Source organism: Haliotis cracherodii, unplaced genomic scaffold, assembly GCF_022045235.1.
Source record: "Haliotis cracherodii isolate W230 unplaced genomic scaffold, xgHalCrac1.p SCAF_8, whole genome shotgun sequence".
In the NCBI taxonomy this organism is placed as follows: Eukaryota; Metazoa; Mollusca; class Gastropoda; order Lepetellida; family Haliotidae; genus Haliotis; species Haliotis cracherodii.
In genome coordinates, this window is record NW_027266341.1 from 51,797,484 (window position 1) to 51,812,436 (window position 14,953).

The following is a 14,953-nucleotide window of genomic DNA, read 5'->3' on the forward strand; positions in this document are numbered from 1 at the left end:
TTGTCTAACACATCTGATAACTTTATGTTATAATGGGAATACCATAAAATATAAGTACTGAAAGCGTATTTTGATCTCTTACCGACGTTACTTAATTCATCGGCTGCTTCAATAAAATGCCCCAAAACACCACCCCTCAGCCTTGAGAATCGTCTTGTCCCAGAGGAATCCCCAATACGGAAGCGCGACAACATGGAGGAAACAAGCTGTTTGTGACTTTGTGGGGATTTGTTGTTGTTACTGCCATATCAGGTGAGACACGATATTGCAGTGGTCGTAATTTATTAAATAAACATACCAATTAGATAATGGCAATTCTCTTGAATGAAATACGTTCGTGTTTATGCGAGTAATGACACAGATTGTGTGTGATGGTTATTGGCTCTCCATCTTGAGGACGAACTCTAGTGGCAACAGGGCAGTGTATAGACTACCACGATGTAGAAATGTTATGATTTTTGTGTTTTGATGATAATGACAATGAAATTGTTCATTATGATCTCAAAACATTTTGTATATAAGAGCATGATGGCTCTGATGAAGTAATAGATTTATCATGAGAAAAAAGTCTGCCCTGACCAGGGTTGAAATGTGACAACAAGATAATGGGTTTCTGATCGCCTACATTCTTACCAGGAGTCCCCTATACTTGTCATAAGGTAAACTAGGTTCATTCGGTCATGCTTGGTTGATAGTGTATCATCGAACCCTGACGGATGTTGCTCATTATAACAATCACTGGTTTGTCTGGTCCAGACTTGGTTATATACAGCCTGCTATTTTTGGAGTTGGTACATTGCTGGAAGCAGTGTTACCAAACAAACAAATGTCACACTGTGTCAGCGTATGTAGAAGGAATGCCTGAAGTGATGCAGTTCTTAGACTTAACCCTTTATGAGTCATTCACAGCCACTAGTCCATTGGTCCAAGACATGTGAAATTCTAGGGTGACAAGTTGTTTTCTCCTCAAATTATTTACCATAATACACTTTTTCAAAACAAGAGTTATGTACTTTTTAGATATGACCAGTGATGTCTATCTCTGATATATATTCAACAAACTGAATAAATTGCCAAATATTTGTTTTTGTAGATTTCGCCTTCTCTTGCATGTCTACACTGGTCTATCGGGAGAATTACCTAGACCTGTTCAGTGGTCGATATTTGGCCCCATGTCTGCAGCAAATGTCATTGAAATGTCCAATTCATGTTATTATCAATAGTAATGACATTTCTTATGGCTTTTCGGGACTTGTATTAAACTGACTAATTAGGTAAAATGGTGTTTTTTACTCAAACAGCCTGCCTAGGTTTTGAAATCTTGGTATATCCCTAAATATAATCCAAAAGGGACCTAGCAAATTTCTGGTTAATGATAATCATGATAACAACTATAAGAAGTAGTTTCAAAAAGGCATCAAAAGGCTTTTTAAAATAAAATCTTGTTTTTTTGTCATGGAATGTTTTTGATGTAAAAAATTGCAACCTTTCCAAATTTTATCTTAAATTTTATTTTTTTCACAGGGCTCCCAACTTCTTGCAAGTCAAAGTATGTCACAAATCAGACATCGCCTCTTCATACAGTGAGCGTAAAGGGATGTGGGCAAAAGAGATCATATATTAATGTCATGGTATAGATTATTTCAAGAGGTGCTCATTCGAAATAAGCTAATGTCTTGATAACCAATTACCTTGGTCAAGAGATGGTCTGATTTAAAAGCTGTTTTCAAAGAGGGGAAGTAGGCTGTGTTTTAAAGTAAAGTGCTGCTGCTGAGGAGGCTGTCGACCATTGCATGACTGATGATGTGTGTGTGGCTTTGTTAGTCAGCATCATCATTTGTGGATCCTGATCAAGATCTTTTTTGTCAATTTACTTTCCTGTGATAGATTTGTTAACTACTTAAAAAATAGAAAAGTCCTAACCTTACACATGATACATGTAATGGTGAAATGATACATGGTACATGTTATGGTGACATGATACATGGAAACACCAAGGCACGATACATAGATAAAATTTAAGATACATAGTGGCCACAAAAAAACAACACAAAATACATATTTTGTACATATCGAAATATAAGCCCTATTTTGCTATCCGTGATCCGTGTTATTTACATGTCGTAGAGGGACTGAAAAGACTTTGTCAGTTGCCATTGCCAGTGATGGCTGAATTGACTGTCAAGTAAGTTACATGTTATTTCTTTAAAATTACATAACTTTTCAGTTCATGACCTTTGAGTTCATTCTGGTGCATTAAGATGCCTATCGTATTGTGACAGTGTAACGAGACATGTATGATGTCGTGGCCTTACATATCTTTGCGCCCCTACCTGCATGCACTGCCCAGTCAGTTTTGAAACAAAGTCAGCTGGCCTCATCTAACAACTGCACCCTTTGTATGCATTTCAGTAAAGCTTGATGGATTGAACGGAACATTATGTGGATTTTCCTGATCATCACATAAGAGGATTGGGGGCAAGGATGGGCCAGTCGTCTAAGGCGCCACAATTCACTATGCAGAGTTGCGTCCCTTGTGCATGCAGAAACCTATGAAAGTGGGTTGGAATCCCAGTTTGGCCCGATTATGTTTCTAGGTTTGGCAGGACCATACCCATGAACGTGGATTTCACCAAAGCGGTAAACGTCTTAGCCTTGCATCACTTTTGGCTTTCCTACGACATAAGGCTCACTCGCAGTGATATAACTGGAATACTGTTCAAAGCAGATCAAGTTTTCAAGGCATTAATTTAATCATGTTTAATAAACAGAAAACAAGGATTTTTCTCATTCCAAACCCCAGGATGACTCTGATGGTGTTACTGATAATCACCAGAAATATGATAGTTACATGCAGTGATTGGAAAAAATCATGCGCAATTTATGCACAATTTCAAAATTATAAAAAGTACAGTAAGGGGTCTGCATGCACAGTAGATTTCTTCCATTCGCCACCAAGTTTACATTGAATGACCATGATGACAAATCACTTTTAAATTTCATCATCACAAATCAAATCGCCAATATGCCACCATTTTTGTTTACCATCCTGCCTAGCAACTAGTTAATGCCTAGGACTAAATATCACTATCGTTCTTCGTTTACATATTTTATCGGGCTACGCTCTGCTTTTGTTCAGTGCCATTTGATGATTCTAGTTAAGTTTTGACAACTTCAATTGTTTTTAAATTTTTCTCATGCGTATTCAAATGAAAGCAGTTTAGGATAATTTGGGTTATGGTGTTTTATATTGTGCGAATGTTTTTCAAATGCACACCTTATATGGAGCTCTGCCAGTATCTCGTGTAATGTAAGACGACCATCATAATTTGTATCAGGTGTTCTCAACGTGTGGCCTGGCTGACGTGTCAGTGTGTGTCATCATGCCCCATCATGCCCCATCGGTGTGAATTGGTGCTCATGCACTCAACCATTAGAGTGCCTGTTCCAGATGATGTTGATTATTTACAGGCTGCTTGATAACACTGGAATATTTGCTGACTGCAAATTAAATGACTTTCACTCTTGTTTGTCAGATCCACAGTGCCTGAAATAGAGGGTGGTGCAGCCAGAGTGACTCGTCATGTCTTTGCTACCCAAAGTCATCACTGTGACACCACAGAGGCAAAGTGTGGAATTACATAAGCGGTCGTTTCACATGGACAGGGGGAAAATTGTCTGCAATGGTTGCGGAGGGCACTTTCCTAATCTGGTTCTGTTTGAGAACCACACCCATGGAGCAGACCAGAAAGCCAACAATATGCCGTCGCGTAAAAGTGGTCCGAAATCCGACCATAAGACCTTCAACACAATGAGTGAAGACGAGATGATGGAGGCCTTTCATAAGATGCCAGAGTTGGAAGGATGCTGGTACAAGCAGGGACAGTACCATTGCCTTATGTGTGGGAAGGGTTTTCCAAACCCTTACATCCTTTTCAGTCACAAGATCCTTCATCCAGAAGGCATGAGACCCATGAAGAAGGTTAAGGCAGATGACTCTGACGAATTCGTAACCAACACCACAAAAGAATCATGGGCCAGAAACCAGAACACTGGTGATAACTGTCAGCTCAATGTGATCGTCCCAGAGGTGTTTAAGGAAAGAAGAGATAGCTGTTCAGATGACTCTGATGATGCCAAGGGTGATGTGACCAAGACGATCCTCAAGGTTACAAATGACGGTGAGGATGAAGTACATGCCTCCACGCCCGTCAGATTTGCTAGCGACAGTGATGAGGAGGAGGATGCTGACGATGTACAGAGTCTGATGCAGGTGCCATGGATGCCTATGAAGAAACTGAAGGAGATGAACTCTGGGAACAATAAGGCCAAGAGTAAAAAAACCTATTTCTACAAAATGTACGGAGCTGGTAAAGGGAGGTCAACGTATGTTAAGTCCAAGCCGCTTTCTGAACACATTGTCATGGTGGAACCGAGTAAGAAAAATGAGCCAGTTACAGGAGGTGACAGGCGGAGACAGAGACAAAAGACCAACCCAGGATGTGAGAAGGGCTTGTTGTTCACAGATCTGGATGATGACAAAATGATGAAAGCTTTTCACTCCCTACCGGGATTACGGGATTGTACAGTGACAAGTCCTGGTAAATTTAGGTGTGACAAGTGTTCCAGAACATATGAGAACCCCTACCTTCTGTTCACTCATAGATTGACCCACAAGGAGGTTCTTGAGAACCAGGTGATGGATTCCTCAACAGGAGACTCTGCAAATGCTAATCCAAAGTTGGTGTTCTATAGTCTACCAGGGCTGAATGAATGTAAAGTGGTCAATGGCAAGTATCAGTGCGATATCTGTCCAGCAGTCTGTGACAATCCTTATTTGCTCTTCACACATAAGATGTCCCATGACACTGAGGTGAAAAGAAAACAGAACAAAGACTTGAACGAGAAACTCAAAAGTTCCGCATTTGGAAACGTGTTTGGACAGAATTTCCTGGACAAATGTAAAATAATGAATGGAAAATATTATTGTGACGAGTGCCCTAAACTCTATTCCAGCCCTTACCTTCTGTTGAATCACAAACTTTATCATGAGAAATACATGTACGTGGCTAAGACGTGTGATGCACAGGTAGGCACAACAGACGAGGAGGAAGAGGACAGCATGTGCTTTGAATGTAACTTGTGTCAGGTCAAGTTTGACACCATGGACGGACTTGCGGATCACATTGAAGCTCATGCAGCTGATACACAAGCTGGTGCAAGTTGCACCTTGTCTGGAAGTTCTCTTGCTGATGTCAGCAAGGCTTCTACATCTGCCTGCAGCACTGAAATGGTTGATGATACAATAGCTGTGAAAGTCAAGAAGGAACCAGTCACAGACTATGTGGGTGATACCCTGGAACCACAACTTGAACCATCGGGACTTGACCCAACTGTTAGAATCAAACAGGAACCAGAACCTTCCAATCTTCCTCAGCATTCCATAGATGACAGGATGCGGACTGGTGAGGTGGATGTGCCATTTGAGGACAAGCTGTTTCTGAAGAGATCCATGCTTAGTCCAGTTGTTCGGCTCAAGAGAATTAAGATTGAACCAAATGACGTTTACATTATGAAATAAGATATTTGAGTTCTATTCTTTTTGTTAATGCAGTGTGTGAAATAAATGAAATATGCACAAGCCTCCAGACCTAGCTTCAGCCAAATTTTTAGTGCTCAGTCATACTTTACACAATCATCACGATTTTCATCCCCCCCCCCATCTTGCTACAAAACACACATTTTTTTTTGCCTTAAGTACCTTCAGACGTACAAAATCACTGAGGGTTTTCTTCTGTCTTTACGCACTTGAAGAAAAATACAATATTCCTAGTCCAACAAAACATTCATGGTCATGTGAATCGTCTCCTCGTAAGTTAATGTACCAATACACAGTTGCACTATATGAAAATAAAAACTTGTATGTCAATCTAATAATAAATTTATTGTGGTCTTATGTTACAATGACTATACACACAAAACGGAAACAGAAGCATAAACTAGGAAACGTCAAAGCCAGAGAATAATCTGTCTTGATTGAAAGTTAAGTGGACATCAATCGCATTAACATCAAATCTTAGTTTTCGCTACCGCTGAACAAAGATCTGAGGACATCCCATCATGGGTCACCTCAGAACAACCTTTCATCCGAACAATCAGAGCGTCGCTTACCGGATCATGAAAGTGACAGTCGGAATGTTATTTCTAATCATGCAAACTCGAAAAGTTTAACACGAGGTATTCCGAACAATACTTACGGGCTTAACGACTGAATCCATATAATCTAGACCATCCAATAGCCATTCCAGAATGTTCTTTTGTTCAGGTTTCAATTTTTTCTATCGAGAATTTGTCAAAATATGTTTCGAAGCGTTGTTGCCAATTTGAAATTAGTGCCATAAAGCACGAGAAAGCTGCCTTCTGATTGGCTAATGTCGACTTCTTGTCATTCATTCCATTGGTCGGTCAAAGATTGCGCAAGGTCGGTCTGACGTGACCCGTAATGGGATGTCATCAGATCTTTGTTTAGCGGTTGTGAGAAGTAAAATCTGATTTTAATGTGATTGAGTGGATGTTCAATCATGCATTGCCACCATGGCGATAACAAATTTGTACACCAGTGCATTGGTCTGGTGGAACAAGAAAACATTTGGCATTTATTAACACCATTGGTCATATCCATTTAGTCGTCAGCTCATTTCAGACTCGTGGTTTTGTAAAATAACTATGTTTGGGGATAAAACAACAAGTCTGTCTGTTCTCGGATTAGTGGCCAAGTTTATTCCTTGCTTCAGTTAGTTTTCCAAGACATTTAGCCTGATATTCTCACGCAGTTGCCTCAGCAGATTTGGATAATATTGGCCATTAATGGGCTGACCTTTCAGGGTCACCTTGCCAGCTGATGGAACAGACTTCTTGAGAGGAGACGTTAGAAATTTCCACTGCTCTGATGGTTGTTTGGTCTCTGGAATATTGTAGTGAACCTTCGAAATCCATGGTTACAAATCACTTCACAAAATCAGATAGTTTTGCTTCTAACCAACATTAATTCTCATGGGAGATCAACCTTGAGTGTCTCTGATCAGGACCAGTTCAGTCCTCAGAATGTTTTCAACTTTCCCTTGAGACATGCCTACTGTTTTGGCAATGTGACACATAGTGAGTGGTTGATCATCCATGATCATGTCTATTTTATCAACATTTTCCTACGTTATGTCAACTGAAGGTCGTTCGGATCTTGCTTCCTCTTTGAGGCTCTCTATTCCCCCTTGAACTCTGCAGCCAAGCTCTTTACAGTGGCAAAGGAAAAAACATCATCGCCTAAAGTTGACCCTATGTCCACTGGGATGTCTGTTGAGTTAGCCCTTACATTTGGAGATACTTGATAATAGAGTGGAAGCCAACATTGTCTTTTCAGTAATGGAGAATGCCTTGTGACATGCTGCCTTGTTGTGTATTTGATTCAAATGCAGCACGTTAGGATGATGATGATGATGATGATGATGATGATGACACATAGTTCAGGTTATGCATCTCTTGTCATGTTTGCAGGCAACCACTATGTATCTGGTGTGAGAATGTATTGGCCTTGGCGTTTCCAGGGATAGGCACCTTTGGTCATATCCAACTAGTTAACAGCTTATTTCAGAAAGTTGATGTAAAGTAACTAGATTTTAGGACAGAACAACTAGTCCCCTCATCATTTCAAGATTTTCACTAATCTCAGACATAATGGACTCGAAGCTGTGTCTAACCCTGGTTTATGTCCTTCCTGGAATGCAGGCCCAGTTCCATAAAGCAATCTTAGCCCTAATACGATCGTAACTCTCATACTTGATCAGGGGGCACGGGTGGCCCAGTTGTCTAAGGCGCCGCGATTTGCTTTGCAGAGTTGCGTCCCTTGGGCACGCCAGAAACCTATGACTGTGGGTTCGAATCCCGGTTCGCCCCAATTATGTTTCTAGGTTTGTCAGCACCATACCCGTGCTCGTGGGTTTCACCGAAGTGGTAAACGTCTTAAACCTGCATCACTTCGGGCTTTCCTCCCACATTAAGCTGACAAGCCGCGATATGACTGGAATAATGTTAAAAGCGGCGTTAAACCCAACTCACTCACTCACTCACTCATACTTGATCATAGATTTACGCCGTTTGATCACTTTGTGTATTCAATACATCTTTGCTCCCTTGGATCCAGCCTCTTGGGTATCTTTGAGTGAACTTTTTTCAAACATAATTCTTAGAATGCTGTTTCAGGTGACTCTAATTTGCCTCTGTCCATGTGATGCCCTATTGTGTCACATATAGCATTAGCTCACAATAGCAATACGTGTGGATGTTACAGTAAGAGAGACGTTGGACTTTGTTGCAATTGTTTCACTGCTGTAGAGGTCACTGACATTTGATGCCGGTGTTCGATCAGTAGATAAAGGTCTGTAATGACGTACCAGTATGTATGCTGAACAATCTCATTAAAGTCAGACCTCAGTTCTCGCTACCGCTAAACAAAGATCTGAGGACATACCATGAGGGGTCACGTCAGAACGACCTTTCATCCGACCAATCAGAGCATCGCTTACTAGATTATGAAAGTGACAGTCGGAATGTGATTTCTTATCAACTCCGAACGATAGTTACGAGTTTAACCACTGAATCCATAGAATCTAGACCATGTATTAGCCATTCCAGAATATTCTTTTGTTCAGGTTTCAAATTTGAAATCGAGGATTTGTCAAAAAATGTTTCGAAGCGTAGTCGCCAATTTGAAATTAGTGCCGTAAAGCACGAGAAAGCTGCCTTCGGTCGGTTAGCGCGAGGTCGGCCTGACGTGATCCATAATGGGATGTCCTGAGATCTTTGTTTAGCTGTAGCGAGAACTAAGATCTGATTTTAATGAGATTGTATGCTGAAAAGGCCCTTGGTTATTACACACAGTCATATGATATTGTTTTGTGCATTTTCTTCATGCATATTTGTATCCAAGCAATTGAAACTAATTGGGCTCATGTGCTCTATTGTAGCATTACATAGTTTATTTGTAGCTCTTCCAGTATCCCCTGCATTTTGTAAGAAGACTATCATAATTAGTATCAAGTGTTCACAATGTGTGATCTGGCCGACTGTGTGTCATCAGGCCCCATCGGTCTGAATCGATGCCTGTTCCAGATTTAATTATTACAGGCTGCCAGATATGATTAGAATAACTGGGACAGCCTCCGTGGTCTAGTGATAGAGCGGAAGGTCCTGGGTTCGATCCCCGACCGCGTCATACCAAAAGACCTTAAAAGATGGGCGGCTCGAAGTCAGTCTACGTTGTCTAAGTGGGGTTTCATGTTAAACTGCGGCATGGTATCTCAGTGAGCTAGCACTATGAATCGGCATCAGTCCGACTAGTACAAGCAGCCACACAAACACACACACGTACATGCACATCGCTATATAAGTACAATAATCTTGGACGCAAGGTTAAACCCCATTTCACCTCACCTCACTAGAATAAGTGCTGACTGTGACATTAAATGACTTTCTCTTACTTGGGTTTATGATTACAGTGTCAACCCCTAGAAGATATTTGCATATTTGTGTCATGTGAACTACAACTCAGAATTTGGGGTGATTTTATTTTTCGGAGTCACTTGTCATGCTTGTCAGGTGAGGTGAAATGGGGTTTAACATCGCCTCCAAGATTATTTCACTTATATAGCGATGTGCATCTACGTGTCTGTTTGTGTGGCTGCTTGTACTAGTCCAGACTGATGCCGATTTATAGTGCTAGCTCACTAAGATGCCGCAGATTAACATTGATACCCTACTCAGACACAGTATACTGACTCCGACCCGACCAGTCCTTGTTTTAGCCTCTTAATGCCGAGCGCCAGACCGGGTAACAACAAGTACCATCTTTAAATATCTTTTGGTATGACGCGGCCGGGGATCAAACCCCGGACCTTCCGCTCTCAGGGCGGACACTCTACCACTAGACCACAGAGACATTCCATTTTTGTCAGAGTCAGACCTATGTTTTTATTAATCAATGACTAAATCACATAACCTCATTGAGATAATTGCTTGAGAGAATATACACTTTATTAACTTCAAAATCTCTTGGAGTTTATTATCTTGATACTATATCATTGACATACATGCTAAGATAACATGTAGTTTTTTTCTTGCCCAAAAGGGATTTAGATAAGACACATTTCCAAAAAACCAGAAGCATGATATCTGGAGCCAGTGATAGTAACATCTGTATAACTCTTGTTTGTCAGATCCACAGTCCCTAAAATAGAGGTGGTGCTGCCAGATTCACTCGTCATGTCTTTGGAATCGAACATCATCACTGGCACTCCAAGGATGCAAACTGCGGAAAAACACAAGCAACCTTTTCACATGGATGGGAAGAAAATTGTCTGCAATGTTTGCGGAGAACACTTTACTAATCTGGTTCTGTTTGGAAACCATACTCATGGAACAGACCAGAAAGCCAGCATTATGCCATCAGATAAAAGTTGTCCGAAATCCGACCATAAGACCTTCAACACAATGAGTGAAGATGAGATGATAGAGGCCTTTCATAAGATGCCAGAATTGGAAGGATGCTGGATCAACAATGGAAGGTACATTTGCAATATGTGTGGGAAGAGTTGTCCAAACCCTTACGTCCTCTTCAGTCATAAGATCATTCATCCAGAAGACATGACACCGATGGTAAAAGGTAAGGAGACAGACTCTCAGAAAACTCTAGGGGTTGCAACCCAGACCAAAATAGAATTGGGATGTGGAAACCGTAACAGAAAACTGGACAAGAACATCAGAATTGACAGTGATGATGATAGTGAGAGGGGTGATGCTGCTGCTGCTGCTGATGATGATGATAGTGAGAGTAGTGATGCTCCTGCTGATGATGATGATGATGATGACAATGTTCAGAAGCCGATGCACCTGATGAGGAGGCCTGTGAAGAAACTTAAGGAGATGAACACTGGGACAAGTAATGCCAAGAGTCAGCAAACCCTTCTGTACAAAAATCTAATATCATGTGACAGGGGGTCAAAGTTTTTGAAGTCCATTGCCAAGGAACCAGGGAAGAAAAGTAAACCAGCTACTGGAGGTGACAGGAAGACAGGTCTCAGACTTTCATCTGACAGTGAGGATGAAGTATATGACTCAACACCCAATACCAGTGAAGATGATGTCGATGGAGGCAATTCTCTGAACCTGCAGGGAAGGCCGACTCAGAACCTGGACACTACTAAGTACAAGAAAAAGGAAACCAATGTGTATAAATCTTTAATAGCTGTTAAGGGATGGTCATTTGTCAAAGCCAAGAAGCCGCCTTTTGAATACTGTGGCAACATGTTTGGACATAATTTTTTGGACAAATGTAAAATATTTAACGGAAGATATTACTGTGATGAATGCCCCAGACTCTATTCCAGCCCTTACCTTCTGTTGAATCACAAACTTTATCATGCGAAATGCAAGTGTTTGACTCAGAGACGTCATGCACTAAAGGGCACAACACACAAAAGGGAAGAGTCACATGGAGACACAACAGACGAGGTAGAAGAGGCACAAGTAAGCACAACAGACGAGGAGGAAGAGGCACAAGTAAGCACAACGGACAAGATGGAAGAGTCACAAGAAGACACAACAGACGAGGAGGAAGAGGCACAAGTAAGCACAACGGACAAGATGGAAGAGACACATGAAGGCACAACAGACGAGGAGGAAGAGGACAGCATGTGCTTTGAATGTAACTTGTGTCAGGTCAAGTTTGACACCACAGATGGACTTGCGGATCACATTGAAGCTCATGCAGCTGATACACAAGCTGGTGCAAGTTGCACCTTGTCTGGAAGTTCTCTTGCTGATGTCAGCAAGGCTTCTACATCTGCCTGCAGCACTGAAATGGTTGATGATACAATAGCTGTGAAAGTCAAGATGGAACCAGTCACAGACTATGTGGGTGATACCCTGGAACCACAACTTGAACCATCGGGACTTGACCCAACTGTTAGAATCAAACAGGAACCAGAACCTTCCAATCTTCCTCAGCATTCCATAGATGACAGGATGCGGACTGGTGAGGTGGATGTGCCATTTGAGGACAAGCTGTTTCTGAAGAGATCCATGCTTAGTCCAGTTGTTCAGCTTAAGAGAATTAAGATCATTCATCCAGAAGACATGACACCGATGGTAAAAGGTAAGGAGACAGACTCTCAGCAAACACTAGGGGTTGCAACCCAGACCAAAATAGAATTGGGATGTGGAAACAGTAACAGAAAACTGGACAAGAACATCAGAATTGACAGTGATGATGATGATAGTGAGAGTGATGATGCTGCTGCTGATGATAATGATAATGAGAGTGGTGATGCTGCTGCTGATGATGATGATAATGAGAGTGGTGCTGCTGCTGCTGATGATGACAATGTTCAGAAGCCGATGCACCTGATGAGGAGGCCTGTGAAGAAACTTAAGGAGATGAACACTGGGAACAGTAATGCCAAGAGTCAGAAAAGCCTTCTGTACACAACGTTAATATCTGCTACTGGAGGTGACAGGAGGACAGGTCTCAGACTTTCATCTGACCGTGAGGATGAAGTATATGACTCAACACCCATTACCAGTGACGATGATGTCGATGAAGACAATTCTCTGAACCTGCAGGGAAGGCCGACTCAGAACCTGGACATTAATAAGTACAAGAAAAAGGAAACCAATGTGTATAAATCGTTAATAGCTGTTGAGGGGCGGTCATTTGTCAAACCCAAGAAGCCGCCTTTTGAATACTGTGGCAACATGTTTGGACATAATTTTTTGGACAAATGTAAAATATTGAATGGAAGATGTTACTGTGATGAATGCCCCAGACTCTATTCCAGCCCTTACCTTCTGTGGAATCACAAACTTGTTCATGCGAAATGCAAGTGTTTGACTCAGAGACGTCATGCACTAAAGGGCACAACACACAAAAGGGAAGAGTCACACGAAGACACAACAGACAAGGAGGAAGAGGCAAAAGTAAGCACAACAGACGAGGAGGAAGAGAACAGCATGTGCTTTGAATGTAACTTGTGTCAGGTCAAGTTTGACACCACAGATGGACTTGCGGATCACATTGAAGCTCATGCAGCTGATACACAAGCTGGTGCAAGTTGCACCTTGTCTGGAAGTGCTCTTGCTGATGTCAGCAAGGCTTCTACATCTGCCTGCAGCACTGAAATGGTTGATGATACAATAGCTGTGAAAGTCAAGATGGAACCAATGACAGACTATGTGGCTGACAGAAACACCCTAGAACCACAACTTGAACCATCGGGACTTGACCAAAGTGTTAGAATCAAACAGGAACAAGAACCTTCCAATCTTCCTCAGCATTCCATAGATGACAGGATGCGGACTGGTGAGGTGGATGTGCCATTTGAGGACAAGCTGTTTCTGAAGAGATCCATGCTTAGTCCAGTTGTTCGGCTCAAGAGAATTAAGATTGAACCAAATGACGTTTACATTATGAAATAAGATGTTTCAGTGCTTATTGTAAAGGCAGTGTGTGAAGTGGAACATACAAGCCTAAAACCTAGCTTCAGCCAAATTATTTGAGCCCAATCAAACTTTACACCGTCATAATAATTAGGCCATACTCAATGAAATATTACATTGTCATATCTGCCCATCCTGTAGAACAAAAGTGTGTCTCTTTGGCAGGGTGTTTAATTAAGGCACAAAAATATGGCCAACCATCATTGATGAGAAAGGTTTACATACTGGTCCAAGTTGTTTTACACATTTGCGTATTTAGCATACGTGCCAATCTCTATAGTCTTAAGCAAATGTTAATGAAGTTATAAACATGTGAAAGAGGACAGGTGGTGAAGATTACATCTGGCCTGAGACTGCTTTTGACAAGTGTAAGTTAGAAATGTATTGAGATACTTCGAGGGATCGTTACATGTTCGAATTACAGTTTAATCACCATCACACATGAAGTGACATGACGTTTCATGTTTTGTGTGTGCTGTATGGACTGCTCTATAAATGGCACTTTACATTAGAGAATGTTTGATTCCCTACAAAGGTACCATGAGAAGCTCACGTCTGTGTCCCTGGCATGATATAGGCATGATATAGCCAGAATATTACTAAAAGCAGCATACAACTTTACACATTCGATACTGTGATAATGTGCTATCTGGCTTCTTAAAAAATATTCCATTCTTATTATGCATTAGGGGCACGGGTGGCCCAGTCATCTAAGAAGCGATTCGCTGTACAGAGTTGCGACCCTTGGGCCCGCCGGAAACCGATGATTGTGGGTTTAAAATTGTATGTTTCTAGGTTTGTCAGCACCATACCCGTGCTCGTGGGTTTCACCGAAGCGGTAAACGTCTGCGACTTGCATCACTTCGGGCTTTACTCCCACATTAAGCTGACAGGCCGTGATATAACTGGAATAATGTTTAAAGTGGCCTTAAACCCAACTCACTCACTCACTTCTTGGGTTTGTATTCACTTTGTTCCGCCATCTCTTGATTCTGAAACCGGCTGTGACTTGGTTTACAATACATGAGAGGTGTGCATGTTGGGTGAGGTGAAGTGAAATGTTGGTTAGAAATAAAAAGTAAATTACTGTTCATGTAACAAAGGTCCTAGTTGAATGACAAGTTACTTCTCATGTATGTAACAAATTTAATATTATAAAACTGTTCTTTATATACCATTCATGTCTTTTCTCAACTTTTGGTTCGATTGGTTCTAAACCAAAAAAAAAAAAATCTGTATTTGTTTCATAGCCATTTGATCTGTGAGATGCGAAGCAAATCATTTATATATAAGCAGGTATTGCTACCTAATCTGGAATATTCTTTTGCAGTTTTTGGAACTGTTGAGTGTTTAAGTGTTTAAGACATGTTTGAATTTTGGAGACTGTTTTCAATGGTTGTTATGTCTG

At 41.3% G+C, this 14,953-nt stretch overlaps 2 protein-coding genes across 2 annotated transcripts; both read left to right on the forward strand.

Moving 5' to 3' along the window:
- Window positions 1-191: 191 nt before the first annotated feature.
- On the forward strand, window positions 192-14,160 carry LOC139450055 (uncharacterized). Its single transcript, XM_071231689.1, has 2 exons — window positions 192-252; window positions 10,269-14,160. Exon 2 carries the CDS (start codon window positions 10,315-10,317, stop codon window positions 13,522-13,524), a length of 3,210 nt encoding a protein of 1,069 aa, XP_071087790.1. The 5' UTR covers window positions 192-252; window positions 10,269-10,314; the 3' UTR covers window positions 13,525-14,160.
- Window positions 3,584-5,581, forward strand: LOC139451055 (zinc finger protein 91-like). Its single transcript, XM_071232857.1, has one exon. It carries the CDS (start codon window positions 3,584-3,586, stop codon window positions 5,579-5,581), a length of 1,998 nt encoding a protein of 665 aa, XP_071088958.1.
- Window positions 14,161-14,953: the final 793 nt, after the last annotated feature.